This window comes from Coloeus monedula (genome assembly GCF_965178545.1).
Source record: "Coloeus monedula genome assembly, chromosome: 35".
NCBI classification, from domain to species: Eukaryota; Metazoa; Chordata; class Aves; order Passeriformes; family Corvidae; genus Coloeus; species Coloeus monedula.
The window spans coordinates 3351063-3374852 of NC_138815.1; the positions used below are offsets into that span (position 1 = coordinate 3351063).

Genomic DNA, 23790 nt, shown 5'->3' on the forward strand with positions numbered 1-23790 from the left:
AGGGTTTGGGGGTCTGTGGGGGGGGCTTGGGAGGATGTAGGGGGTGACTGAGGGTCTTTAGGCGCGTTTTGGGGCAGTTTTGCGGAGTTCGGGGGGGATTTGGGGTCTATAGGGAGGCCTCGGGGGGATTTGGGGTCTGCGGCGGGGGTTTCGGGGTCTCTAGGAGGGTTTGGGGGTCCATAGGGGAGGTTTGTGGGTGTCTGAGGGGTCTGTGGGGGTGTGTAGGGGGTGCTTGGGGGTCTGCGTGTTTGAGGGGGGTGTCTATAGGGGGCCTACAGATGCGGGTTTGAGGGGTCTCTGTGTTTGAGGGGTCTGTGTCTATAGGGGATCTGTGCGTACCTAAAGGGTCTGTGGATCTATAGGGGATTTGTGTCTATAGGGGGTCCGTGTGTGTACAACGGGCGGTTCTGTCTATGAGGGATGCGGGTCTATAGGGGATTTGTGTGTGTTTAAGGGATCTCTCTGCGCATATGCGGGGGGGTCTGTGTGTGCATAAGGGATGTGCGTGTTTATATAGGGTCTCTGTGTTTCTATAGGGTCTCTGTGTGTATATAAAGGGGTCCGCGCCCCTATAGGGGTGTCCGTGCCCGGCGGTGGCCGCGGGCCCCAATTCCCAGCGCGGGTCGTTAACGCGATGAGAAAAAAACCCCAAACCCACTTGAAAAGCGGCGAATCCCGAAATCCCAAATAACGAGGAGGGAGCGGCGCCGCTGCCGGGGGGCACCGGGGGGGGGAGGGGCGGGGGAGAGGAGAGGGGGGTGGAGGAGGGGAAGCGCGGCCGTGGCCCGAAATCACGGAATGTGCCCCTAAAGCTGCCCCTGCGTCCATAAAATCCCCCCTAAATCCCCTCCCGTGCCCCTAAATCTGCCCCCGGCCCCCAAATCTGCCCCTAAATCCCCGCCCTGTGCCCCCGTGTCCCAAAATCTCCTCCCACCCCCCTCAAATCCTCCCCTGCACTCCTGAACTCACCCCAAACGCACCTCGAAATCCCCCTCTGAACCCCAAAATCTTCTCCCACCCGCTCTAAATCCGCTCCCACGCCCTCAAACGCCACCCCCTCCGGGCCCCCAAATTTACCTCGACCCCCCCAAATTCACCGCAAACCCTCCCGAATTCACCGCAAACCCTCCCGAATTCACCACAAACCCTCCCAAATTCACCGCAAACTCTCCCAAATTCACCCCAACCCCCCCGAATTCACCACAAACCCTCCCAAATTCACCCCAAACCCACGAATTCCCCCCCTGCAGGTGTGACCCCCCCCCGTCATGGACTGCGCCTGCGTGTCCGACCTGCTCCTCACGGCCCCGGTGCCCGCGCTCTGGACCCCAGGTAGGCCCGGGAGTCCCGGGCGGGGAGGGGACACACCTGGGAAGCAGCTGGGGCACACCTGGGGACCCCCCGGAGTCATGGACACACCTGGGGACCCCAGGACACGCTTGGAACCCCCAAATCCTGCCCCACATGGGATCCAGGTGATGTCCCCATTGTCCCTGCAGGGTTCGTGTTCTCTGAGTGGGCACCGGAGGGGACACTGATGATGTCACAGCAATGATGTCACACTGATGACGTCACCGCCGCTGTCACAGTGATGACGCCATTGCTGTCACACTGATGATGTCACACTGCTGATGTCCCGCTGCTGTCACAGCGAGGGCGTCACAGCGATGACGTCACACTGATGATGTCACACTGCTGATGTCCCGCTGCTGTCACAGCGAGGACGTCCCAGCGATGACGTCACACTGATGATGTCACACTGCTGATGTCCCGCTGCTGTCACAGCGAGGACGTCACAGCGATGACGTCACAGCGGCGATGGCGTCACGCTGACGATGTCCCAGCCATGTCCCCGCCGTCCCCGCAGGGTTCGCGTTCCCCGAGTGGGCGTACAAGGCGGAGTCGAGCCCCGGCTCGCGGCAGATCCAGCTCTGGCACTTCATCCTGGAGCTGCTGCGGCAGGAGCAGTACCGCGAGGTCATCGCCTGGCAGGGCGACTACGGCGAGTTCGTCATCAAGGACCCCGACGAGGTGGCCCGGCTGTGGGGGGTGCGCAAGTGCAAGCCCCACATGAACTACGACAAGCTCAGCCGCGCCCTCAGGTCAGGGGACGGCCCAAATCCCCATCCCGGGGACCCCCGGGCTGATCCCGGGACCCCTAGACCCACCTGGGAACCCACAAACTCCCCCGGGACCCCCAATCCCCAATTCCGGCACCCCCAGGAACCCCAAATCCTTATCCTGGGACCCCAAAAACTCCCCCGGGACCCCCAATCCCCAACTCCGGCACCCCCAGGAATCCCAAATCCTTATCCTGGGCACCCCCGGAACGATCCCGGGACCCCCAGGGGCCGCTGGGGGCCACTGGGGAGGTTTGGGGGGCTCTGTGGGATCTCTCAGGGGTCCTGGGGGGGGTCCCGACAAGTACGGGGGGCATCGGTGGTCTCATGGTGTTGACAATACTGGGCATACTGGGAACCGGCACTCCGGACACTTGGCCGAACTGGGGCTGCCCCGGGCGGTTCCAGGGGGTGGCGGGGGGTCCCAGCCAGGCCGCGCCCCCTCCCCAGGTATTACTACAACAAGCGGATCCTGCACAAGACCAAGGGCAAGCGCTTCACCTACAAGTTCAACTTCAGCAAGGTGGTGCTGGTCAACTACCCCCTCCTGGAACTGGGGGGGGGGGCTCCGCTCCTGCTGACCCCCGGGCCCTGCCCCGCCGCCGCCCCCGGCCCTGAGTGCGCCCCCATCACCCCCGAGGTACGGCGGGGGCAGAAGAGGGGAGGGGGCTTCGCTGGGGGCCGCCCCCGAGGTGCTGGGGGGGCTCTGAGTGAGATACGGGGGGGAATTGAGGAGGGGGGCTTCAGTCAGAGCCGCCCCCGAGGTGCTGGGGGGAACTGGGGGGGCTCTGAGTGAGACACGGGGGGAACTGGGGAGGGGTCTCCACCTGGAGCCATCCCCGCAGCACTGCGGGGTACAGGGAGGGCCTCCCGTGGCCCCCTCCCCAAATTCAGCTCCCCCCGCCCCCCCACAGACGCTGCAGTCGCTGTTCTGCGCCCCCCGCCCCGCCGACCCCCCCGGGCGCCCCCCCCTCTTCGAGAGACCCCCCGAGACCCCCGAGAAGCTGCGGCTGGAGGCGGCTGTGCCCTTCCTGGGCTCCGGTGAGGGGAGGCGCGACCCCCGAAATGGGGTGGGGGGGACACCGGGAATGGACCCCCAAAGGGGGAGGGGGACACCGGGATGGGACCCCTGAACAGGACCCCAGAATGGGGGGGGGGAGGGAGGACGACACCGGGACTCGGACCCCCAGAATGGGGGGTGGGGGGCAGCGGGATGGGATCCCGAAATGGGAATGGGACCCCCAGAATAGGGACCCCCCCCCCCCCTCAAAACGGGCGGGGACCCCCGGGCGGGAATGGGACCACCAAAACGAGGACCTCACAACAGGGCAGGGACCCCTAAAACGTCCCCCCCAAATCCAGTGTGGGTCCCCAAACCCACCGGTGGGACCCCAGCCCCCCGAATGACCCCGTAACCCCCTGACGCCCCCTCCCCAAATTCCCCGCAGGTCTCTCGGGGTACTCGAAGGCTCCGGCGCTTTTGGGGGGAGGGGGCTACGGGCGGCCCCCCCTCCCTGAGTACCCCTGGGGCTGGGGGTCGTACCTGCCTGGGGCGCTGCCGCTGCCCCCCCCCGCCAAGCTGCCCCCCCCGGCCGCGCTCTATCCCCCCCCCTTCTACCTGCCGCCCCCTCCCCCGGCGCCCCCCGCGCCCCCCGCGCCCCCCCACGCCGGAGGGGGAGCAGGGGCGGTGGGGGAGGGGTCGGACTCGGAGCTGGAAGTGACGGACGGGGGGGGGGCGAGCTCGGGGGACGAGGCCGAGACCCCCCCCCCGCCCCAGAGCCCCCCCCCAGCGCAGCCCCCCGCCCGCGGGAAGGGCCCCGCCCGTACCTGAGAGACCTCCGGGGGGGGGGGGGGGGGGGGTACCACATTCAGCCCCGACCCCCCGTAAATTGGGTGGAGGGTCCCATGTTCGACCCGGACTCCCCCTAAATTGTGGGGGAGGGGTCCATCCAGCCCTGACCCCCCCCCCCGAAATCCCGAGATCCGCCCCCCGCCCCGCCCCCTCCCCCTTCCCCCACGCTGATCTTGGGGAGGGGGTGACTTTGTGCCCCCCCCTTTTTAACCCCCCGTCGGAAGTGCAATATGGTTGTGCCCCCCCTACCCTCGCTTGTGTCGTTGTGATGGAGGAACGAGCCCCCTCAAAAGACCCCTCCCCAAATTCTTGCGCCCCCCCCCCCATGTAAATACCCCTCCCCCCCCGCCGCCCTGGCGGCTGCTCAAGCAATAAAAGACCCCTCGCTCGGCCTCGTTTTATTTCGGGGGGGGAGGGGGTGTTGGCGTGGGGGATGTCCTGGTGGATTGGGGAGGGGTCTCCGCTGTGCTCCCCCCCCCCCCCCCCAAAAAAACGTCAGTGCGGCAGAAGCAACCTTGACTTTATTTGGCATTTTCCCAAATTCTTTGGTTTTCCACCCACACTGTGGGGCGGGAGGAGCGGCGGGGGGGGGGGGGGTGTTTTGTGACGCCCCCGCCCCCAAATTTATGTACATCACCATGCCCACCCCCAGCACTAAAATTGGGAAGGGGTCTCCCCCCCCCTCCATATAAATTCATATAAAATCGCAGCAAATGTATAAAACCAAAACAAACAGCGCAGGAGGGGCAGCGGGGGGACCCCCCCAGAGCGGGATGTGGGGGGACCACCCCGCCCCAAAATAAAATAAAAAAGGGGGGGGGGTGCGTGGAGACCCCTCCCCAAGAACTTCAGGCTCGGCGTTTGTCGCCCTCCGGTGGCGGCTCCAGGAACTGCAGCCCCGAATTGAGGGGGGGTCGCGAATCGTCCTGGGGGGTTTTTTTGGGGGGGGGGGGGGGTAAGAGGAGGTCAGGGGGGGCGGAGGGAGAGAGGGAGACCTCCGGACCCCTCTCCAAGCTGCAGCCCCCTCCCCTCACCTCCCTCACGTGAAGACGCTGCGCTTGGCCAGGAAGAGCTGCCAGTAATGGTCCTCGATTTCCTGGGGGGGGGGGACGGACGGTTGTTGGGGGGGTCCACACCCCTCTTGGGGAGGGAAAGACCCCCCCCCCTCAATCCCGTTACGGGGGGTCCCAGCTACACCAGGGGGGTCCCTACACCCCTTTTTGTGTGGGGCAGAGACCCCCAAACCCTCTTTTGGGAGCACGGTAGTCTCTACCCCCGCTTTGGCCGAGGGTCACAGCCCCCCCAGGCCCTCCAAAAACTCCCCGGAACACCGCCCTGGGGCCCCCCCCCCCCGTGCTCCCCCCTCACCTTGAGCCCCCTCAGGGCCTCCTCCAGTGCTCCCAGTTCAGCCCCCAGCCAGGCTGCTGGGCCCGGGGACAGCCCCAAATTGGGGGGTGGGCTCTGCTCGGGACCCCCTGCCTCGGGCAGCGCCCCCGGAGTCCCCCAGGGGCCGCTGGGGGCCGCCCCTACAAGAGATTTAAAGGGGGGGGGGGGGTCACACAATGAAAGTCAGGACCCTCCCCCACAACCTGGACACCCCCTCCCCAAGTTCCAGTGCCCCCCCCCCAGATGCTCGTTTCTCTGACCCTCCCCCCTTGACCCCTCTCCATTTTTTACCCCCTCCAACCCCCCCCCCGTGCCTGCAGACCCCTCCCCCCTTCCTTGACCCCCTCCCGAAATTTCGCCCCCCCCACCCTCCCTTTCCCTGCCTCCTCCCCGAGCCCCCACCCCCTTTTTTTGTCTCCCTCTTCCCCTTTTTTGACGCCCCCGCAGACCCCCCCCCCCCCCCTCCTTTTCTCTGACCCCCTCCCCAAATTTCGGTGCCCCCTCCCCCCACCTGCGGCCCCCCCCTCGGGGCGCTCGCCGTCGCTCTCGGCCCCATCTCCCGCGTGTCTCCGCTCCTGCTCGGGGGGGGCCGCGCCGGGACCCCCCCCCAAATCCTGCTCGGAGGGGTCCCCGTGGCCCCCCCCCGCCTGCAGCAGCTGCCGCAGCGCGGCCACTGGGGGGGCACGGGAAAAGGGGGGGGGGGGCTTTTAGGGGAAATTTTGGAGGGGGTCTAGAGGGAATTTGGGGTGGTTTGGGGAGTGTCTGGGTGGGGTTTTGAGGGGGCATTGGGGGGTTGGGGGGGTTTTGGGGTGGTTTGGGGGGGTCTGGGGGGAGGATGGGGGGGTTGGGGGGGTTGGGGGGAGGTCTGGGGGGAGGATGGGGGGTTGGGGGGGTTTTGGGGTGGTTTGGGGGGGGTCTGGGGGAGGATGGGGGGTTGGGGGGGTTTGGGTGGGTTTTGGGGTGGTTTGGGGGGGTCTGGGGGGAGGATGGGGGTTGGGGGGGTTTGGGTGGGTTTTGGGGTGGTTTGGGGGGGGTCTGGGGGGAGGATGGGGGGGTTTGGGGGGTATTTGGGACAGTTCCGGTTGGGTTTTGGAAGGTTTTGGGTCGTTTTAGGGGGGTTTTGAGGCTCAGGGGGACGTCAACGGGGGGTTGCAGATGAATTTGGGGAGGGGTCTCACCTCTCTGCAGGGCAGCGGCCGCCAGCCCCCCCCCCTCGGGACCACGGGGGGGTTGGGGGAGCCCCCCCAGGCCCCCTCTCTCGGCCTCACGTTTCTCGGGGGGGCCCCCGAATTCAGTGCCTTCCACGGCCCCATCCTTTTCCCGCTCTGGGGGGGGACACGGGCTGAGACCCCCCAGGGACACCCCCAAAACAACCTTGGGAAAACCCAAAAACCACACAGGAACCCCAAGAACCACCTGGGACGCTCCAAAGCCCCCCCTTTTTGGGGCCTCTGTGGGTGGGTTTTGGGGGATTTTTACTCACTCCAGGTGGCCCTGGGGGTTTTGGGAATTCCTGGGTCAGTTTTTCAGGGCTTTTTGGGTCTCTGGGTGGATTTTTGCTGTTTTGGGGGGTTTTTACCCCCAGGACTCCCAAACCTGCCCAAATTCGGTGCCTTCCACAGCCCTGTCCTTCTCCTACTCCTGGGACACTCTGAAGTCCAACCCAAATCCCCCCCACGAACCCCAAAACCACCCCTGGGACCTCCCAAACTGCCCCAAACCTCTCCCAGAACACCCAAAACTTCCCCAAACAGCCCCCAGGACCCCCATATTCCCCGAGACCCTCCAAACCAGGACCCTCAAGATTCCCCAAAACCCACCCAGGATACCCCAAACTCCCTCTCCAAGACCCCTAAAACCCCAACACCCTCCAAAAAGCCCCCAAAGACCCCCAAAGACCCCCCACTTACCGCCCAGGGGTAGTGGCTCCTTCAGGGCCCCCCCACCATTTTCAGAGGGGTCCCGGTAACTGGTGGGGGGGGGGGGGGGGGGGGAGGGTCAGCAAAGAGACCCAAAACCACCCCAAATCCCCCCAAAAGGCCCCCCTGGTTATCCAGGGGGATTCTGGGGGGGGGCTCTGGGGGGAGTTAGGGGCTGGGGCTGGCTCAGGACACGGGTTTGGGGGGTGCTGGGTGGGTTTTGGGGTGGTTTTGGGGGGTTGTGGGTGGGTTTTTGGGGGTGGCTGGGTGCATTTTTGGGGGGTTTTTTTGGGGGTTTCACTCTCTCCAGATGGCCTGGGGGATGTTTGGGTGGATTTTGGGGTCTCTGTGGATTTTTGCAGTTTTTGGGGGCTGTTACTCATCCCAGGTGGCCCTGTGGGGGTTTTGGGGTTTCTGGGTCAGTTCTTCAGGGATTTGGGGTCTCTGGGTGCAGTTTTGGGGTGTTTTTGGGGTTTTTACTCACTCCAGGTGGCCCTGGGGGCCATGTCCCCCCCCGGCCCGCGCCGCCTTGGCCCGGTGGGACCCCGGCAGTTTGAGGGACCCCGCAGTGTCACTGATGATGCTGCACCAGCTGGGGGGGGTCGGGGGGATCAGGACCCCCCAAATTCCCCCCAGGACCCCCCCAAAAAAACCGCAGGACCCCCAAGGCCCCCAATCACCCTTCCAAGACCCTCAATATCCCACCAGGGACCCCCAACCCTCCCCTCAGAACCCCCCAAGCCCCCCCATGACCCCCCCCAAAAGCCGCCCCTCCCTCACTTTTTCCTCTCGGAGACGCTCTGGGCCACCAGCTCGTAAATTTGGGCGCCGTTTTCCCAGCTGATGATGACGTAAAAGGCCTTGTGGTCTAGGCGGGAGCAAAATTTGGGGGGTCATGGGTGATTGGGGTACCCCTGTGCCGGGATCCCCCCAAAAAAAGCCCAGGACCCCCAACACTGAGCCTTGAGCGGCTCAGAGTGAGCCCACAGCTCCTAAAATCAGCCTCAAACGAGCCCCAAGCGTCCCAAAATCAACCCTGAGCGCCCCCAAAATCAACCCCTAAATGCCAAAAGCAACCCCTGCACCCCAAAAACAACCCCCAGGCCCCCCAAAAGAACCTCCAGGTGCCCCAAAAGAACCCCTACACACTCCAAAACCCCACGGGCCCCCAAAACAAGCCCCAAACCGAGCCAGGCTCCCCCAAACCGAACCGAACTCCCTCAAACTGAGGCGAGCGCTCCAGAACTCGGGGCGAGCCCCCCCCCCAAAAGTCGCCGTCCCGCACCTGTGGCCACCTCGCGGGTCATGGCCGAGCGCAGGCGGATCACCGGGCTCAGCATCTGCTTCCCGTCGGGCGCGGGGGTGAGCGCGCGGCTGTGGCAGCGCAGCACCAGCCGCTCCTCCTGCCGCTGCAGCAGCACCAGCAGATCGTCCAGCAGCAGCACCTGCACCTCTGCGGGGCCCCCGAAATTCAGGGGGGGGGTCGGTAGAGGGGTCGCAGGAACCCCTCCCCCCGAATTTTGGGGATTCCACACCCCCCCCACCCCCAAAATGTGCTCACCCACGGCCTTGTCGCGGGTGACGCGCCAGGTCAGGGGCCCCTCGTGCACCAGGGTGCGCTTGGTGATGTCGGTGTTCTGGGGGGATTTGGGGTTTTTTTGGGAGGTTTTGGGGGGGTTTGGAGAGGTTTTCGGGTTGTTTGGGGGTGATTTGAGGGAGTTGGGGGAGGTCTGGGGGTGACCGGTGTTGGTGGTCTGCGGGGAACTGGGGGGGCTTGGGGAGCTTTGGGGGGCAGCTCAGGAGGGTCTGGAGGGATCAGGGAGGGGAACTGGGGGAATTGGAATGGGATTTAGGAGGATTTTGGGGGAGTTAGGGGGTTTGGGATAGGATTTATGGGGATCTGGGGGGTTTGGGGTTGTCAGAGTGGGAAAACGGGGGGGGTTTAGGTGGTTTGGGATGAATTTGGGGGGTCCTGGGACCCTCCCCTCACCTTGAACTCGCTCAGCAGGGGGTCCGTGCTCTGCTTCAGGTTGGAGAGGTCGAGGCGCCGCTGGTAATCCTTGAGCTTCTGCAGGGGTACAGGGCGAATGTGGGGAGTCCCAGGGGGAATTTGGGGAGTCCCAGGGGGAATTTGGGAAGTCCCAGGGGGAATTTGGGAAGTCCCAGGGGGAATTTGGGAGGGTTATGGCGCCCTCTGCAGGTGAAGAGGGGGCATTACAGACACCGCTGAACGAGGGGTCCCACGAAGGATCTGGGGGAGTCCTGTGGGGGTTCTGGGGGACCTTGGAGGGTCCCAAGGGGTTCTTGGAAAACCGAGGGGGGGGTTCAGAGGGAATGTGGGGGGTCCCAGGGAAGATTCTGGGAGTCCCGGAGCGGGTCTGAGGATGTGTGAGGCGCTGGCATCCTCAGCAGGTGAAGGAGGGGCATTGCAGGTGGGCGATCCCACCACGGATTTGGGGCATTTTGGGGGGTTCCCAGGGGTTTTGTGGGGGATTTTGGGGGTCCTACCATGAGGTTCTCCATGTCCCGGACCTCCTGGTTGACGTGGTTGAGGATCTGGCGGCAGCACTCGGCAGCCTGCTCCACCTTGGCCCGCTCAGCTGCAACTTCTAGGAGGGATTTGGGGACTCAGAATGGGTTTTTTTGGGGGTTCGGGTGCTTTTTGGGGTTCTGGAGGGTTTTGGGACCACTCACCCGTGCATTTGGTGATGCTGAGCAGGAGCAGGGGGTACTTGGTGAGCCGCTGCATCTCCGTGGGAATGATGTCCTTGAGCTGCAGCCGCCGGCACCGCGGGCGGCTCTCGGCCTCCTGGGAGGCCCAGAGAGATTTGGGGAGGGTTTTGGGTACCCGGGGTTTTTGGGGTCCCCCAGAGGGTGTTTTTGGGAGCCCCAGGGTGTGTTTTTGGGGTATCTGGATGAACTTATCAAACCTTGTGTTCTTGAGCTGACCACCCCAAACCCCCTCTGACCTCCCCCCCCCCCAATCACTGCTAAAATAACCCCAGACCCACTGCAAATTTTTTGGGACACTCGGGGTGTATTTTTGGGGTCCCCAGGGGTATATTTCAGGTTCCTGGGGGACGTTTTTGGGGTACATGGGTGAACTGATTAAACCTCATGTCCTCGTGCTGACCCCCAAACACCCCCCCCCCGACTTTTTGGGGTGGCTGTGGGGTGTTTTTGGGGCGTCCCGGGGGGGGTTTCGGGGTACCTGGATGAACAGGTTGAACCTGGTGTCCTTCCTCTGCTTGGCCTTGAGCTGCTCCAGGGCGAAGCTCTGGCGGCTGCAGAACCGCGCCGAGATCTTCTGGAACCAGCTGCCCTCGGTGCCCTCAAACTGGGGAGGGGGCAGAGGGGGCCCCCCGAACCTCGGGGACACCCCAGAACTATCGGTGAGACCCCCGAGGCTCAGGTGAGACCTCCCCAAAAATCATTGGGGGACCCCGAGAACGTGTGTGGGACCCCAGACTCAAACACGAGCCCTCTGCGCTCCCATGGACCCCCAGACTCAGAGAGGCTCCCCCGAGCACCCCCATTCCCACCCCGATGCCCCAAAACCCCCCCAAAAAACCCCAAAACCCCACCCTGGCCAGCAGCACGTCCCCAATCTCGGCGATGATGAAGCCACTCTCCTCCCGCAGCTTCTTGAGGCTGTCGAGGAACAAAGCTGGGACAGGACAAGGGGGGGTCGCACCCCCTCCAAAAAAAAGCCCCAAAATCCCCCCTGGGGAGTGCCACGGGCCCCCCCCCCCGACTCACTGTGAACCTCCACAAGGTCCTCGAGGCTCGGGAAGATGTTGGAGAGCTCCTGCTCGTCGAAAAACCCCTCGCGGAGCATGGGCTGGTAGAAGAGCTCCAGCAGCACCCGCAGCATCCGCACGTGCGCGTGTTCCGTCAGGAACAGCTCTGGAGCAGTGGGTTTGGGAGTTTTTGGGGGGGTCCTGAGAGATTTGGGGAGGGTCTAGAGGGTCTTTGGAGGATTACTGAGGGATTTTGGGGGGGTCTCGGAGGGATTTTGGGGCGTTTTGGGGGAGATTCGGGAAGCTCTAAGAGCTCCCACAGCTCTATCAGGAGCAGCTCTAGGGGGGATTTGGGGGGTCCTCGGGTGGTTTCTGGGGGTGCTGAAATGATTTCTGGGGTCAGTTTTGGGGTTCCCCTCACTGTTGATGACCTTCCTGTCTCTGCACCTCATCTGGGATAACGAGGAGGGGGATTTGGGGGTGTTTTGGGATGCTGGTGGGTTTAAGAGGTTTTGGGAGGGTCCCGGGGGGTTTTTGGGGCTGACAAGTGGTTTTTTGGGGTGGTTTTTGGGGTCCCACTCACCGTTGATGACCTCCTGGCGCCGCACCTCACGCTGGGGCAGCCTGAGGAGGGCGTCGGGGGCCGCGAGCTCCCGCCAGGCCGGCGGCTCCTGCTCCAGCTCCGGCTCCAGGCGCGGCAGAGCCTCCTCAGGCTGCCGAGGCAGAAAGGGCGGGGGGTCGCCCCCCCCGGGCCCCCCCGGCTCCAGGCTGGGGCAGGAGAGAGAGGAAGGGATTGAGGAATTAGGGGGGGGGGGGGCCCTAAGTGTGTCCCCTCCCGGTAAAAATCCCATGGGAGGGGTCCTGAGGAGACCCTCCCCCCAAATCCAAATGCCACTGGGTTGTCCTGGAGTGACCCCTCCCCACTAAAAACCCCTGCAGTGGAAGTCTCCCCAAATCTGGGGGTCTCACACCGATCTTGGGGGTGGCCCCACCCTAAATTTCAAACTGGGGCAGTTTTAATGCCAATCCTGGGGGGTTTTAACCCCAATCCTGGGGTTTTTTCCCCTCAAATCCCAACCTACGTGGGGGGGGGTCCCTGCAGGTCGGCGTTGCTGCGGGAGCGGGGGGGGTGCTGGCGACCCCCCCCCATTTTTTGGGAGCGGCGTCGCTCGGGCACCCGGAGGCTCTCGGAGCGCCCCAATTTCCCGGGAATCCTGAGGGGGGGGCCCCAAAAAAGCCACACAAAAAAAACCGGGGGGGGGGGGGGGGGAACATGGACGAGACAAGGACGGACACAGAAAGGGGGAGGCGTGCGAGAGAGATGGGGAGGAGAGGGTGAGTGATTTTTGGGGTGGGGGGGTCCATGCGGGGTGAGGGAAGTACTTAGCTGGTTAACTTGGGGGGGGGGGCAATGCCGAGCCCCCCCGGGGTCATGCAAGGGGGGGGTCACCAACCTGAGGCGGCGTCTGGGGAGAGAATTGATTTGGGGGGGGGTCCCAGCTCCCAAAAGCATCAGGGGAGGGGTAGTTTGGGGTGAGGTTAATTCGGGGGGGGGGAGGGGGCAGCAGGTGGGGGGGGGGGTCTCAGCTCCCAACAGCCTCGGGGGGGTTAATTTGAGGGGGAAGTTAATTTGGGGGGGGAGTTCATTTGGATGAGGGGTTCCATCTTGGGGGAGGTGTTAATTTGGGTGGACTAATTAGCAGGGAGTTAATTTAGGAAGGGGGATAATTTGGGGACAACTTTAATTTAGAAATGGGGTCCAATTTTGGCAGGAGGGTTAATCTGGGGGAATTAGTTTGTGGGTGGTAATTTGGGGGGGTTAATTTGCAGGGAATTAATTGGGGGGAAAAATTTGTGGGGGTCAACTGGGAGGAGTTAATTTGGGTGGGGGGATAATTTGGGGAGGGGGTTACCTCTGGGGGGGTATTTGGGGAGGACAATTTGGGTTGGGGGGCACACACCCGAAATTGGGAGGGGGGGGTCTCACCCACCTCTCACTCTCAGCCCCCTCCTCTGCTGGGTGCTGCTCCCCAGGGTGGGGCTCCGGTGGGGGGTCCCCCAATTCTGAGGGTCCCGGGGGGTCTGTCCCTGGATGAGGGGGGTTTAGAGTGAGGTGGGGGGAGGATGAGACTCCCACCCCCCAAAACAGACCCCCCCCCTCACCTGGCTCAGCCTCGGCGCTGTCCCCGCCCGGGGGGGTCACAGTGACAGCCAGGCCTGTGGGGGGGTCAGGTGTCCCGGCGGTGCCCCCCCCACCGCGGGGGGGGCGGGAAGACCCCCCCTCACTACGCTCGGCCCCCCTCGGGCCCCTCCGTTCGGGGTGGGGGGGCTTCTCAGCTGAGGGAGGGGAGGGGGGGGGGTCAGGGGAAGTCCCCCAGGGCTCCCCCCAAAATGTCTGGGGAGTTGTGAAACCCCCCCCGAACATTGGGGAGCTCTGTGTTAAGACGGGGGATTGGGCGGGAGCTTAATGGGGTGGGGGGATACTGAGGGGTTAATGAAGAGGGGCAACGGGGGGGAATCCTCAGTGGGGTAGGAGGGCTCAAGGACCAGGGATTAATGGATAAATGGGGTGGGGGATTAATGGAATGGGGAAAGCTGAGCCCCCCAGGGTGGGGGGGGATTAATGGGGTGGTGGTCTCATGGCGGGGTGGGGGATTAATGGGGTGGGATTCCGGGGGTACCTTCACTCTCGGGGCCTTTGCTTTGCCTGAACTCAGCACCTACGAAACAAAATGTGGAAAAGAGGCAGCTGAGAGGAGGGAGAGCAAAAAGGGACCCGGGGGGGTCCTGTAGGAGGTGGGGAGGGGTCTCCCACGCCCCCCACTCACCATGAGCATCACGACCCCAAAGCGCTGCCCCAGGGAGGCTGAACCCCTTCCGGGCCTTTCCCTGGGGCTCCTTCCCAGAAATCTACAGGAAAAAGTGTGTGGGGGGGGGGTCAACAGGGGTCTGTGGGTGTTTGGGGGAATTGGGGGGTGGGGGCGGTCTCACCTTTTTACGGAAAAAGTTGGATTTGGATTTTTTGGCATCGCCCGCCTTGGTCCTCACCCCCAGGAATTTCATGTAGGTGACGATGGCGCCGAAGATGAGGGAGCTGGGGGGGGGGGGGGGGCATTGGGGAGGATCTGAGAGGATTGGGGGGCCTGGGGGTCCCCTAAGACCTACTCGAGACCCCTCAAGTGTTCCCAGCCCCCCCCTCACCTTTTTTCCTCATCGGAAGAGATGGTGAGGCTGCGGAGGGAGAAGAGGATGAGCCCCAAATTCCATCTGGGGCCCCCCAAATTCCACCTGAGACCCCCCCTAAATCTTATCAGACCCCCCAAATTCCACCTGAGGCTGCTCCAAATCCATGGATTTGGGGAGTTTATAGGGATTTGGGGAGGAGTTATGCAGTTTTAGGGGGTGGTTCCATGGATTTGGGGGGGGGTTCCACGAGGATTTGGGTGGCACTACAAGGATGTTACGAGGAACACACGGGTTTGGGGCGGGATTATACAAATTTACGAGTAGCGCCATGAACCGGGGGTGGTCCCAAGGATTTAGGGGCGTTCCCCAGACTTAGGGGCGGTCCGTGAATTTCCGGACTCGCGTTTAAGTGAAAATTGGCGAGTTTTTGGAAAGGCGCTCCCACGGATTCCAGCGAAATCTCAGCAGCCCGGGAGAGGATCCAGGGATCCACGCGGGGTCCGGGGGGGTCACCCCATGGATCCCGGGGGGTTACCCCGCGGGTGAAGCCCCCTCCCCACTCACTGCATCTCCTCGAGCCGTGCCAGGAGCTGCTCCGCCAGCTGCTTCTCCCTGGATTCGCATCCCGAGGGATCCCGGGCGCGGCTCCCCTCCAGCTCCGACAGCTCCTGCTCCCCCGGCGTCATCCCCATCAACCGCTTCGATCTGGGGGGGATCACGAGGCGTTGGGACCCCAGAACCACCCCCCCCCCCAAATTAACCCCAAAATCCCCCACTCGAGACCTGAAGTCTTCCAGCTGCCGGGAAATTTCCGGCTCCTGGAAATTCTGGATGTCCTGCAGGAATCGCCGCTGGGTCTCCTCCGACAGCAGCTCCGGGCGGGTCCGTTCTGGGAGGGGGGTGGGGGCAGTAGAGACCCCTCCCCACTTTGTAACCCCCCCCCCCCCACTTTTGGGATCCCCAAAGCCTCCCTGGCTCTGGGAGCTCGGGGAGGTTCCGGCCCCGACCGCATTTCCGGCAGAGTTTCCGGCAGGGTTGGGGCTGGAGGGGTTGGGACCCCATAAAAAGAGGAAGGGGTCGTGGGGGGGGTTGGGAGTTGCAGTGTCACTCACCCAGTTCAAACTGGACGTGGTGTGGGATGGGCACCCGCAGGAGCTGTCAGGGGGGGGGAGTCGTCAGGACAGGCGTGGCCATTCCAGGGGTGGGGAGGGGTCTCGGGGAGTCTGGGGGGGGGGTCTCTCACCCCTGCCTTGTCCAGGAACAAGTGGCAGAATTCCAGGAATTGCTTCCTGCCCTCCTTGGGGTTCATCCTCCGCAGCATGTCCACGTGCAAGTAGCAAAGCTGGGGGGGGGGGGTGGGGGGGGAAATAGGGTGACCTCCCCAAAAAAACCCCAAACCCCCGCAAAGAAATCCCAAGCCCCCCAAACCTTCCCCCCTCCCCTATTTTACCTCAGCTCCAGCCCCTGCCAGCGGGGAGAGGGGAACAGAGACAAGATGTTACTCCAAGGGTTCAGCCTCCCACCCTCGGGTGCCCCCCCGGGGAAATTTCACCCTCAGGACCGCCCCCCCTCCCCCGATACTGGGGGGGTCTCTGGCGGGTCTGGGAGCCCCTTCCCCATCTCACCACGGGGCAGGAGTCGAACTGGAGCACGACGTGCTGCAGGAAGGCCATGAGGGAGAGCGGATGCTGCCGCAGCAGCTCCAGGCTCTGGAATTGGCTGTTCTGCTCCTCGGGGGTCTGGGGAGGGGGCACGGGGTCAGGATTTGGGAGGCAAACCCGGGGGATTCCCCCAGGGACCCCTCCCCACACTCACGGGCTCAATGTCGTTCTCAAAGTCCTCGTCCTCGGCGCCGATGATGGCAGCGGCCGAAGGGCCGCGGGCACCCGCGCAGGGGGGCTTGGGGAGGGGCGAAGGGGGGATTTGGGAGCTCTGGGGTGCGCTGGTGGGGTCCCCCAGGCCCCCCGGGATACACCCAGGAGCCCCGACCCTGAGACCCCCTTGACCGCCAGAGTCCCAGGCACCCCAACACCCCCTGAGACCACCAGGACTCCCCAAAGCCGGGACTCCCCCAGATCCTGTGACCCCAAGACTGAGACTCCAGGATGCCAGAAACCTCCAGGACCCCGGGACCCCCAGAAAAAACATCTTGGGACCCCGACCCCCCCAGACTCCTGCGATCTTGGGACCCCCGGGATTCTAAAACCCCAAGACCCCTGAGCCCCCCAAAACCGCGGGGTCCCCAAGGCCCAGCGACCCCCGGGACCCCCCCGCGACCGCGGGATCTCGGGGGAGGTCTCTGGACCCGCCAGGGGTGGGGGGGACCGCTCACCCCATTAAAAGCCTCCTCCGGCTCCATCCTGCTCGCGGGGGGTGCTCGTCCTGTGAGGGGGTTTGAGGGGGGGGTCTCAGGGTTTGCGGGGGGGGGGGTGAGGGTGTCTCAGGGGTTAGGGGGGTTTCTCCGCCCCCCCGCCCGCGCGGTTTTGGGGAGGGGTCGCGGGTGGGGAGGAGGCGGCCCCGCGCTCAAAGCGGCTCCGGTGCAGCACAAAGGGCCCCATTCAGAAAGGGGCGGGGCGAGGGGGCCAGGGTGGACCCCCCCCCCCCCCCAGGAAACCCCTTTGGGGTGCGGGACACACGTGGGAATTCGGGGGGCGACCCCGGGGGGGGGGGGTGTGAAGGGGAACTTTGGGGACGCTTTAGGGGGGTTGAGGGGGAGTTTGGGGATGACCCAGCGGCCCCCCCCTCCCCCCTCACGTACCTGTTTCCGCGCTGGAGAAACGATCCAGGAAATGGAGGGGGTAGGGTCCGGGGGAGGGGGGGGGGGGGAGGGGCGGGTTTAGGGTGGTGTTTTGGGGTGTTTCGGGGTGCGGGGGAGGGCGGAAAAAGGCGTTTCCCGGGCGGACACAAAGCGCGGCCCCGGCGGTGCCGGAGCGGCCGGAGCTTCCTGCAGGAAGTGGGGTGGGGCCGCGGCCCCCCCGGGGGCACAGGGACCCCCCCGCGGGGATGGGGCACGCGGGGTGTGACCCACTGGACCCCCGCGGGTGACACACGGACCCCCCCACGGGGTGTGACCCACGGACCCCCCCAACAGACCCCCCCCCCACTCCAATGCCGGAAATGCCCACGGTTCCGGGACCCCTGAGACCACCAGGAAACCCCCAGACCCCTGAGACCCCCGGATCCAAACCGTGAGACACCAGGAGCCCTGAAACCACCCGACCCAAACCCTGAGACCCCACGGCTAAGACCCCAGGAACCCCAAAACCCAAACCGTGACATCCCGTTACTCAGACCCCCAGACCGCTGAGACCCCAAACCCAAATCCCAACACCCCAACACTGAGACCCTCAATTCCCCAAGCCCCCCGCCTGCCCCCTTAATCCCCCCCTCTGAGGTCCCAGGGGATTTTTTGGGAAGGCTATGGGGCGGGGCCCCCATTTCCCTCCCTTCGGGGCACTGGGGCAAATCTCCTTCAAGGCCTGTGCGGATGCAGCTGATGGAGGCCGCTCCCCAAACCTGGGGGGCTGCCCCAAAACAGGGGGTCCCGAGCCCCCTCCTCCTCCTCCTCCTCCTCCTCCTCCTCCCAGGTATCACTGGGGGGGGGGGGGGGGGTTGGGTCTGGGGGGTTTCAGGAGTCTCAGGGTTTGAGTTTGGATCCGGGGGGTTTTATGGGTTCTGGAGTGCCGTGGTTTGGGTCCTGGGGGTCTCAGAGGGTCTCTGTGTTTGGGTCTGGGGGTTTCAGGAGTTCCAGGGTCTGAGGGCTTGGCTCAGGAGGTCTTAGGGGTCTCAGGGATCTCAGGGTTTGGCTCTGGGGGTTTCAGAGTCTCATTTCTGGGGTCTCAGGAGTCCTGAGGATCTCATTTCCGGGGTCTCGGGATTTGGGTTGGGGCGCTGCAGGACTTCCAGGGTCCCAGGGCTTGGGTCTGGGGATCTTGGGGGTCCCACCAGTGCCCACCCCTCACGCCTCTAACAGTGGATCCCCAGTGCCCGTGACCCATGCCCATGAGGATCCCCGAACCCGGCAGGGGTCTCTGGGGGACCTCAAAAACATCGGCAGCTTCCCCCCAGCCACCTGTGCCAGAGTGTCCCCTGGGACACCCCAGGACTGTCCCCAGAGCTTCCTGTCCCCAGTGGGAACTGAAACTCGGGGGGGGAGGTGGAGGAGGGCCAGAGGGGGGCTGTGGGGACCCCCTGGTGTCACCTGCAGGGTCCCTGTGTGAGACCCCGGCCCATGGGGGTCCGTGGTCTGCAGTGTCCCCCCAGCAGGGTCAGTGCCCCTCGATGACCCCCTCGTTGTCACAGGTTCCAAGTGCCACAACGACACCTCTTTCCTGATTTCCTCCCTGGCTGTGAACATCACCCCTCGCTCTGGCCCCTCCTGTGGCCCCTGGCCAGAGGTCCACGTGTGGCCCGGGCCCCCCTCCCGCTCCGGAGCCCTCGGGGACCCCCTGACCCTCGAGTGCCGCTTCGAGGCGCCGGCGGACGCCAATGTCACCTGGCTGCAGGTGTGTCCCCGGCGCTACCGCGGGGACAGCTGGAGCTGCAGCTGGCCCCAGGAGGTGTCGGCCTCGGGTGAGGGTCTCAAGGTGGATCATCACAACAATCTGTCCACGCTGAGCTTCCGGCACCTGGAGCACAACCACAGCGGGCTCTACTTCTGCCGGGTGGAGTTTGGCAAGGTGGCCGCACGCTCCTGTGGGACTTTCGTGTGGGTCCGTGGTGAGTGGGGGGTCTCTTGGAGGGATTTGGGGGGGTTTCTGGGGGTCTGACTGACTCACCCGCTCTGGCAGAGCCGGTGCCAGTGCCGTTCCTGGACCTGGGGGAGGCCACCAAGAACAGGATCCTGACTGCGCAGGGGGTGCTGCTGCTGCTCTGCGCCGCGGGGCCGGGGCTGCTGCTGCTCTTCAGGGTGAGGAGGGGGCGAGAAGGGGGACCCTTCATTCTGGTCCTGGTGTCCCTGTTTTTGGTTCTTGGTGTCCCTTATTTCAGTCCTGACAACCCTAATTCCTCCTGGGTATTCAGGGGTACCCATAAATCCCGTTCTGGTACCCCTAAATACCCCCTGCCGTACCCATGAATCCCCTTCCTGGTACCCCTGAATACCCCCTGCCACCCTTAACTTTTCCCCTGGAGACCCCCCAGTTCCCTCTATACCACCTCCAATCTCCCTCCGGCACCCCCAATTCCCCCCTGCCACCCCTAATTCCCTCCCAGAGACCCCCAATCCCCCTGGGGGTCCCCCAAACTCCCCCCATACCCTTTCTTTTCCCCCCTTCCAGAAGCGCTGGGCCAACGAGCGGCTCCTCCAGCCCAAGAAAATATCCTGCGAGGAGGAAAATCTTTATGAGGTGACCGGGGGGAGAGTCCCTGAGCCCCCCCAAAAAAGGGGCTGGGGGGTCCATCACCCCCAAACTAAACCACTCACCCTGATTTCCCCCTGCACAGGGGCTGAACCTGGATGAGTGCTCCATGTACGAGGACATTTCCCGGGGGGTCCAGCCCACCTACCAGGATGTGGGGACCCCCCCCACCACCGACGGCCTCCTGGAGAAGCCTTAAAAGACCCCCTAAAACAGGGTGGGATCCCACAGGACCCCTCCCCAAACTCCTGCATGCCCCCCCACCCCCCAAAGGCTTTGCTTTTGGTAACTGAAGGCCGTGCTGCCTCCTCCCCCCCCCCCCCCAATAAAGCTGATGAATCGCTAATAAATCACCAATGATTCTTTAATAAGTCATGACTTAGTAATGAGAATGGGGTCTCCATTTTCCCCCTTATCCCCAATTTCCCCCATTTTATCCCATTTTCCCCCCATTTCTCCCATTTTTTCCCGTTATCCCCCATTAGCTCTTCTTTCTTCACAATTTCTCCTATTTCCCCCCATTTCTCCCTCATTATTCCCAGTTCTAGCCCACTATGTCCCATTTTCTCCTACCATCCCCCAACTTTCCCCTATTACCCCCATTTCCACCCATTTGCCCTCACTATCCCTATTTTCCCTCTTTATCCCCATTTTCCCCATTTTCTCTATTCTCCTCCCATTTCACCCCACCATCCCCATTTCCCCACGATTCTCCCCCATTACCCCAGATTTCCCTCGCTGTAGCCCATTTTCCCGCTTTTTGCCTCCATTTTTCTGCCTGAATTTTCCTCTTTCCCCCCCCCACTTTCCCTCATTTCCACCCATTATTCCCAGTTTGCCTCCATCCTTCCCTCACACCCGCCCCCTCCTCCCCCAGAGCGATGGCCCCGCCCCTCCCTTTTCCCGCCCCCGTACCTTCGGCCAATCAGCGCCCGAGCCCTGGGGCCCCGCGGGCCAATCGGAGCGACGCGCGGGAGATCGCGAGCGCTGCCTGCCGCCTAACGGCCGCCGGCGCGAGCTGGCACTGGCCCCGCCCACCGGCGCGTGAGGGTGGCGTGGCCTCGGGCCCGGTGTGGGAACTGGGGCAGAAACTGGGGAAAATCGGGAGGAACCGGGAGTCCTGGGGGCATCCTGACGGGGAATGTGGGTGCTAGAAAGGAATGGGGGGGCCCTGGGGGGAGATCTGAGGGGAAAATAGGGGTTGGAGTGGGGTCTGAGGGCCCTTGAGGGGGGGCCTGGGGATATTGGGAGGTTCTGAGAAGAAAATGGGGGAGAGCTGGGGGGTCCTGGGGGTGAATGGGAGGCTCTGGGGGGGAAATCTGAGGTGGAACTGGGGGGTTCTGGGAGTGAAATGGGTTCCAGGAGGGTCATGAGGTAAACGGGTGTCCTGGAGGGGGGAACTAGAGGGTCCTGAGGTGGAATTGGGGGTCTCTGGGGAGCAATTACGAAGTCCCGGGGGGGTGAATTAGGGGGTCCTGTGAGTACCAAGAGGTTCCATGTGGCGAATGGGGATCCTGGGGGGTACCTGAGGGGGAAAAGTCCTCAAAAACCTCCCTTTTCCAGCTCTTTCCCAGACGCCACCGCCATCATGAGCCACCACCAGGGGGTCCTGGGGGCCCCCCCGCAACGAAATCACCACCTCGTCCCCGCCCGCTCCAAATCCAAACGCCTCCGGACCAAACGGGAACGCAACGCGGCCAAATTTGGCCCAAAGATCCCCTTGGGGGGGTCCCGGCGGGGTCCCGGCGCTCCCCTGCCCTGGCTGCAGCCTCCCCCGTGGGGGGGTCTCGCTTTGGGGAGCCCCCTGGGCCCCCCCAAGCCCGTGGTGATCACTCAGAACCGGCTGTGCCACCGTGGCCTCTTCAACCACGAGGTCAAATCTCTCGACGTCCGGCGCCTGCTGACCCCCTGCCCTGGTGGGGATTGCCCACCCCCAGCCCCCCAAATTGAGGAGGGCATGGTCGGGGGGGTCCCGGCCGAGGCGCTGAAGGAGCTGGTGGTGAGTCTGGCCTCGCTGCTGGGGAGCTTCGGGGTGTTTTTGGGGCAGGAGCTGGTGAGCGAGCGGCACCGGAGCCTCGTGGCCGCGCTCAGGAGGCACCGACAGGGACTCCCAGACCTGGGGGTCTTCCTGGCCCACCGGACCGCGGCCCAGCCCCCAGGTACTGCTCCCACACCAAGGAGGGGGGGGAGGCACCGGAGACACCCCCTCCCCCTCTCAGGTGTGGTGTCTTCAGCAGGTCAGGAGACCCCCTGGGCCCCCCGGCAAGAGGCGAGGCCGGGACTCCCAGGACGAGTGGTCAGTCTGGGGGGTTGGGAGGTGGGGGACCCCCCTGCTGGGACCCCCAGCCCACTTCGTGCTGTCGATACGGTGAGTGCCCCAAAAAGTGCCCCAAAAATAATACGAAAGTGTCCTAAAGTTGTCCCCAAAGTACCCCAAAATTGGCCAATTCACCCTAAATTGCCTCCTCTCTTCCCACAGCCCCCACTGGCCCTCCGCACCCCCAGCCCCATTTTTGGAGCCCCCAGAGAGCGGGAGGTGAGTCTGGAATTTGGGGGTGAGGCAGGGGGATCCCACCCAAGTTTTGGGAGTGTCCTGGGGGATTTATTGACCCCCCCCCACCCACCCCCAGACCCCTTTTTCATGGAGCTCGGCTGAGGATGAGGAGGATGAGACCCCCGGGCGGCTCACCCAGACCTGGGGCAATGGCGGGGGGCTCCTGCCAGGACCCCCCCCCTTTTGGCGGTCCCCACATCTCTGCCAGGAGGAGGAGGGGGTGGATGAAGGCTGGACCCCCATCGCCCACCCTGCCTTCAGCCCACACCCCTCACCATGGGGACCCCCTCAATCCAGAGACCCCAGCGGGCCCCCCCGCGCCCCCAGTCCCCCTCGGACCCCCAAAATCTGGAGAAGTGAGACCTCCTGGGTCCCCCCGCATCCCTCCAGGCCCCCGTGGGATGCCCCAAGAGCCCCTTGGGATTCCCCAGACCCCGCCCGAGCTCCCCTGATCCCACCCAAACCTTCCCAGGCCCCCCAAATCTGGAGCCCGGAGCCCCGCAGGGCCCCCCCGGACCCCCCCAGACCCCTCTGGGAGCCCCCGAACCCACCGAGACCCCTGTGGGACCCCAGACCATGGAGCCCGGACCCGCCCCGGGCTGCCCTGGACCACCCCAGACCTCCCAGGACTCCCCAACTCTGGAATCTGGAGCCCCCTAGGGCCCTGCTAGATGCCCCGAGACCCCTGTGGGACCCCCCAAGACCGCACTGGGAACCCCCAGATGCCCCTAGACCCCTCTGGGATTCCCCACACCCCCCCTGGACCCCCCTAGACCCACCCAGATTCCCCCAGAACCCCCAACTCTGGAGCCCAGAGTCCACCTGGGACCGCCCAGCCCCCCCCCGACCACCCAGGGAATCCCCCAGACCCCCACGGGACCCCCAACCCTGGAGCCCGGAGCCCCCTGAAGTCCCCCAGAACTCGGAACCGTCACGATGCTGCTGCCATCGGCTCTGTCGTGACATAGCCCAGCGCGACCCACTCCGTCACGACCTGTTCCGTGGCCACGCTGCCCGCAGCGAGCCCCGCGGCCACAGCGCTTTCCGTCGCACCCCGCCCCGCCCCACCCCTGTCGGTCACTACCTGCGGCGTCCAGACCCCCCCCACTGCTGCCACCAGGCCCCGAAGCGCCGCCGCCCGGACTGGGGAGGGGTCAGGCGGGGAACCTGGGGGGGGCCCAGCGACGGCCCCCTCTCGTCCCTCCTCCCCTCGGGCTGCAGGTGCCCCTGCAGGGGGAGGCTTTGAGATGAGGAGGGGGCTGTGATGGGGGGACTGCCCCTTTTTAAGGGCGGCCCTCGCCCCCCCCCCCCCCCCCCCAATAAACGCTGTTCAATCAAACCCTGGGGTCTTGCTGTTCTTTCAGCTCCCCCAAACACCCCCTGAAACCCCTCAGTGAGCCCCAAATCCATCCACGCTGGACAACACAACACGCTAGACAATACAGGACCGACTGGAGCTGCTCTGCACCGCACACCCTACGGTTGCAATCAAAAGTAGAGCCACTCCCTTTAGCTGTGCTAAGAGGCTCCTTAGAGGACATCCCTTTCCCCCCTGCTAATTTTGAATTCTCTCTGAGGAATTTCCACCCCGCTATCGTCCCATGCACGGGTTGTGGCCCCCAACTTACCTTTTGGATAACCGGCGACACGAATCCGTGTCGGACGTGAAATGA

General features: G+C 64.3%; 3 protein-coding genes across 4 annotated transcripts; 2 read left to right on the plus strand and 1 right to left on the minus strand.

The window, feature by feature from the left end:
* Positions 1 to 1268: 1268 nt before the first annotated feature.
* Positions 1269 to 4241, plus strand: ERFL (ETS repressor factor like; the record flags this gene model as incomplete). The annotated part of the gene is made up of 6 exons (XM_082299910.1): positions 1269 to 1332; positions 1868 to 2102; positions 2571 to 2760; positions 3035 to 3161; positions 3569 to 3756; positions 4197 to 4241. The coding sequence occupies 6 exons, from the start codon at positions 1269 to 1271 to the stop codon at positions 4239 to 4241; spliced, it is 849 nt and encodes a 282-aa protein (XP_082156036.1).
* A 442-nt stretch (positions 4242 to 4683) lies between these two features.
* On the minus strand, positions 4684 to 17091 carry ARHGEF1 (Rho guanine nucleotide exchange factor 1). Of its 2 annotated transcripts, none has more exons than XM_082299883.1 (31): positions 16962 to 17091; positions 16536 to 16585; positions 16019 to 16102; positions 15829 to 15942; positions 15447 to 15545; positions 15316 to 15358; positions 14987 to 15092; positions 14768 to 14908; positions 14219 to 14248; positions 14009 to 14111; positions 13846 to 13927; positions 13699 to 13737; positions 13181 to 13234; positions 13009 to 13105; positions 11601 to 11785; positions 11037 to 11183; positions 10862 to 10944; positions 10489 to 10614; positions 9972 to 10086; positions 9786 to 9886; positions 9268 to 9345; positions 8839 to 8914; positions 8563 to 8730; positions 8058 to 8145; positions 7762 to 7869; positions 7269 to 7327; positions 6537 to 6683; positions 5870 to 6031; positions 5341 to 5498; positions 5007 to 5068; positions 4684 to 4898 (listed from the first exon to the last, which is right to left on the minus strand). In XM_082299883.1, the coding sequence occupies exons 2-30, from the start codon at positions 16560 to 16562 to the stop codon at positions 5012 to 5014; spliced, it is 2877 nt and encodes a 958-aa protein (XP_082156009.1). In that variant the 5' UTR covers positions 16563 to 16585; positions 16962 to 17091; the 3' UTR covers positions 4684 to 4898; positions 5007 to 5011. The 2 variants fall into 2 exon arrangements, with proteins under 2 accessions (XP_082156009.1, XP_082156008.1); XM_082299882.1 differs by having other exon boundaries at positions 13181 to 13354.
* Positions 17092 to 17665: 574 nt separating this feature from the next.
* On the plus strand, positions 17666 to 19762 carry CD79A (CD79a molecule; the record flags this gene model as incomplete). The annotated part of the gene is made up of 5 exons (XM_082299961.1): positions 17666 to 17790; positions 18506 to 18922; positions 18994 to 19112; positions 19483 to 19551; positions 19649 to 19762. Exons 1-5 carry the CDS (start codon positions 17691 to 17693, stop codon positions 19760 to 19762), a joined length of 819 nt encoding a protein of 272 aa, XP_082156087.1. The 5' UTR covers positions 17666 to 17690.
* Positions 19763 to 23790: the final 4028 nt, after the last annotated feature.

Bases quoted from the DNA above. Each gene is read 5' to 3' on its own strand.
- ARHGEF1 (XM_082299882.1), bottom strand. From the start codon at position 16,562: ATGGAGCCGGAGGAGGCTTTTAATGGG. The intron at 13,928-14,008 runs GTGAGACCGCCC...TTTTTCCTGTAG, and splicing joins CCAACTTTTTCCGTAAAAAG to ATTTCTGGGAAGGAGCCCCA. The intron at 6,684-7,268 runs GTAAGTGGGGGG...GTCCCCCCCCAG, and splicing joins GGAGCCACTACCCCTGGGCG to AGCGGGAAAAGGATGGGGCC.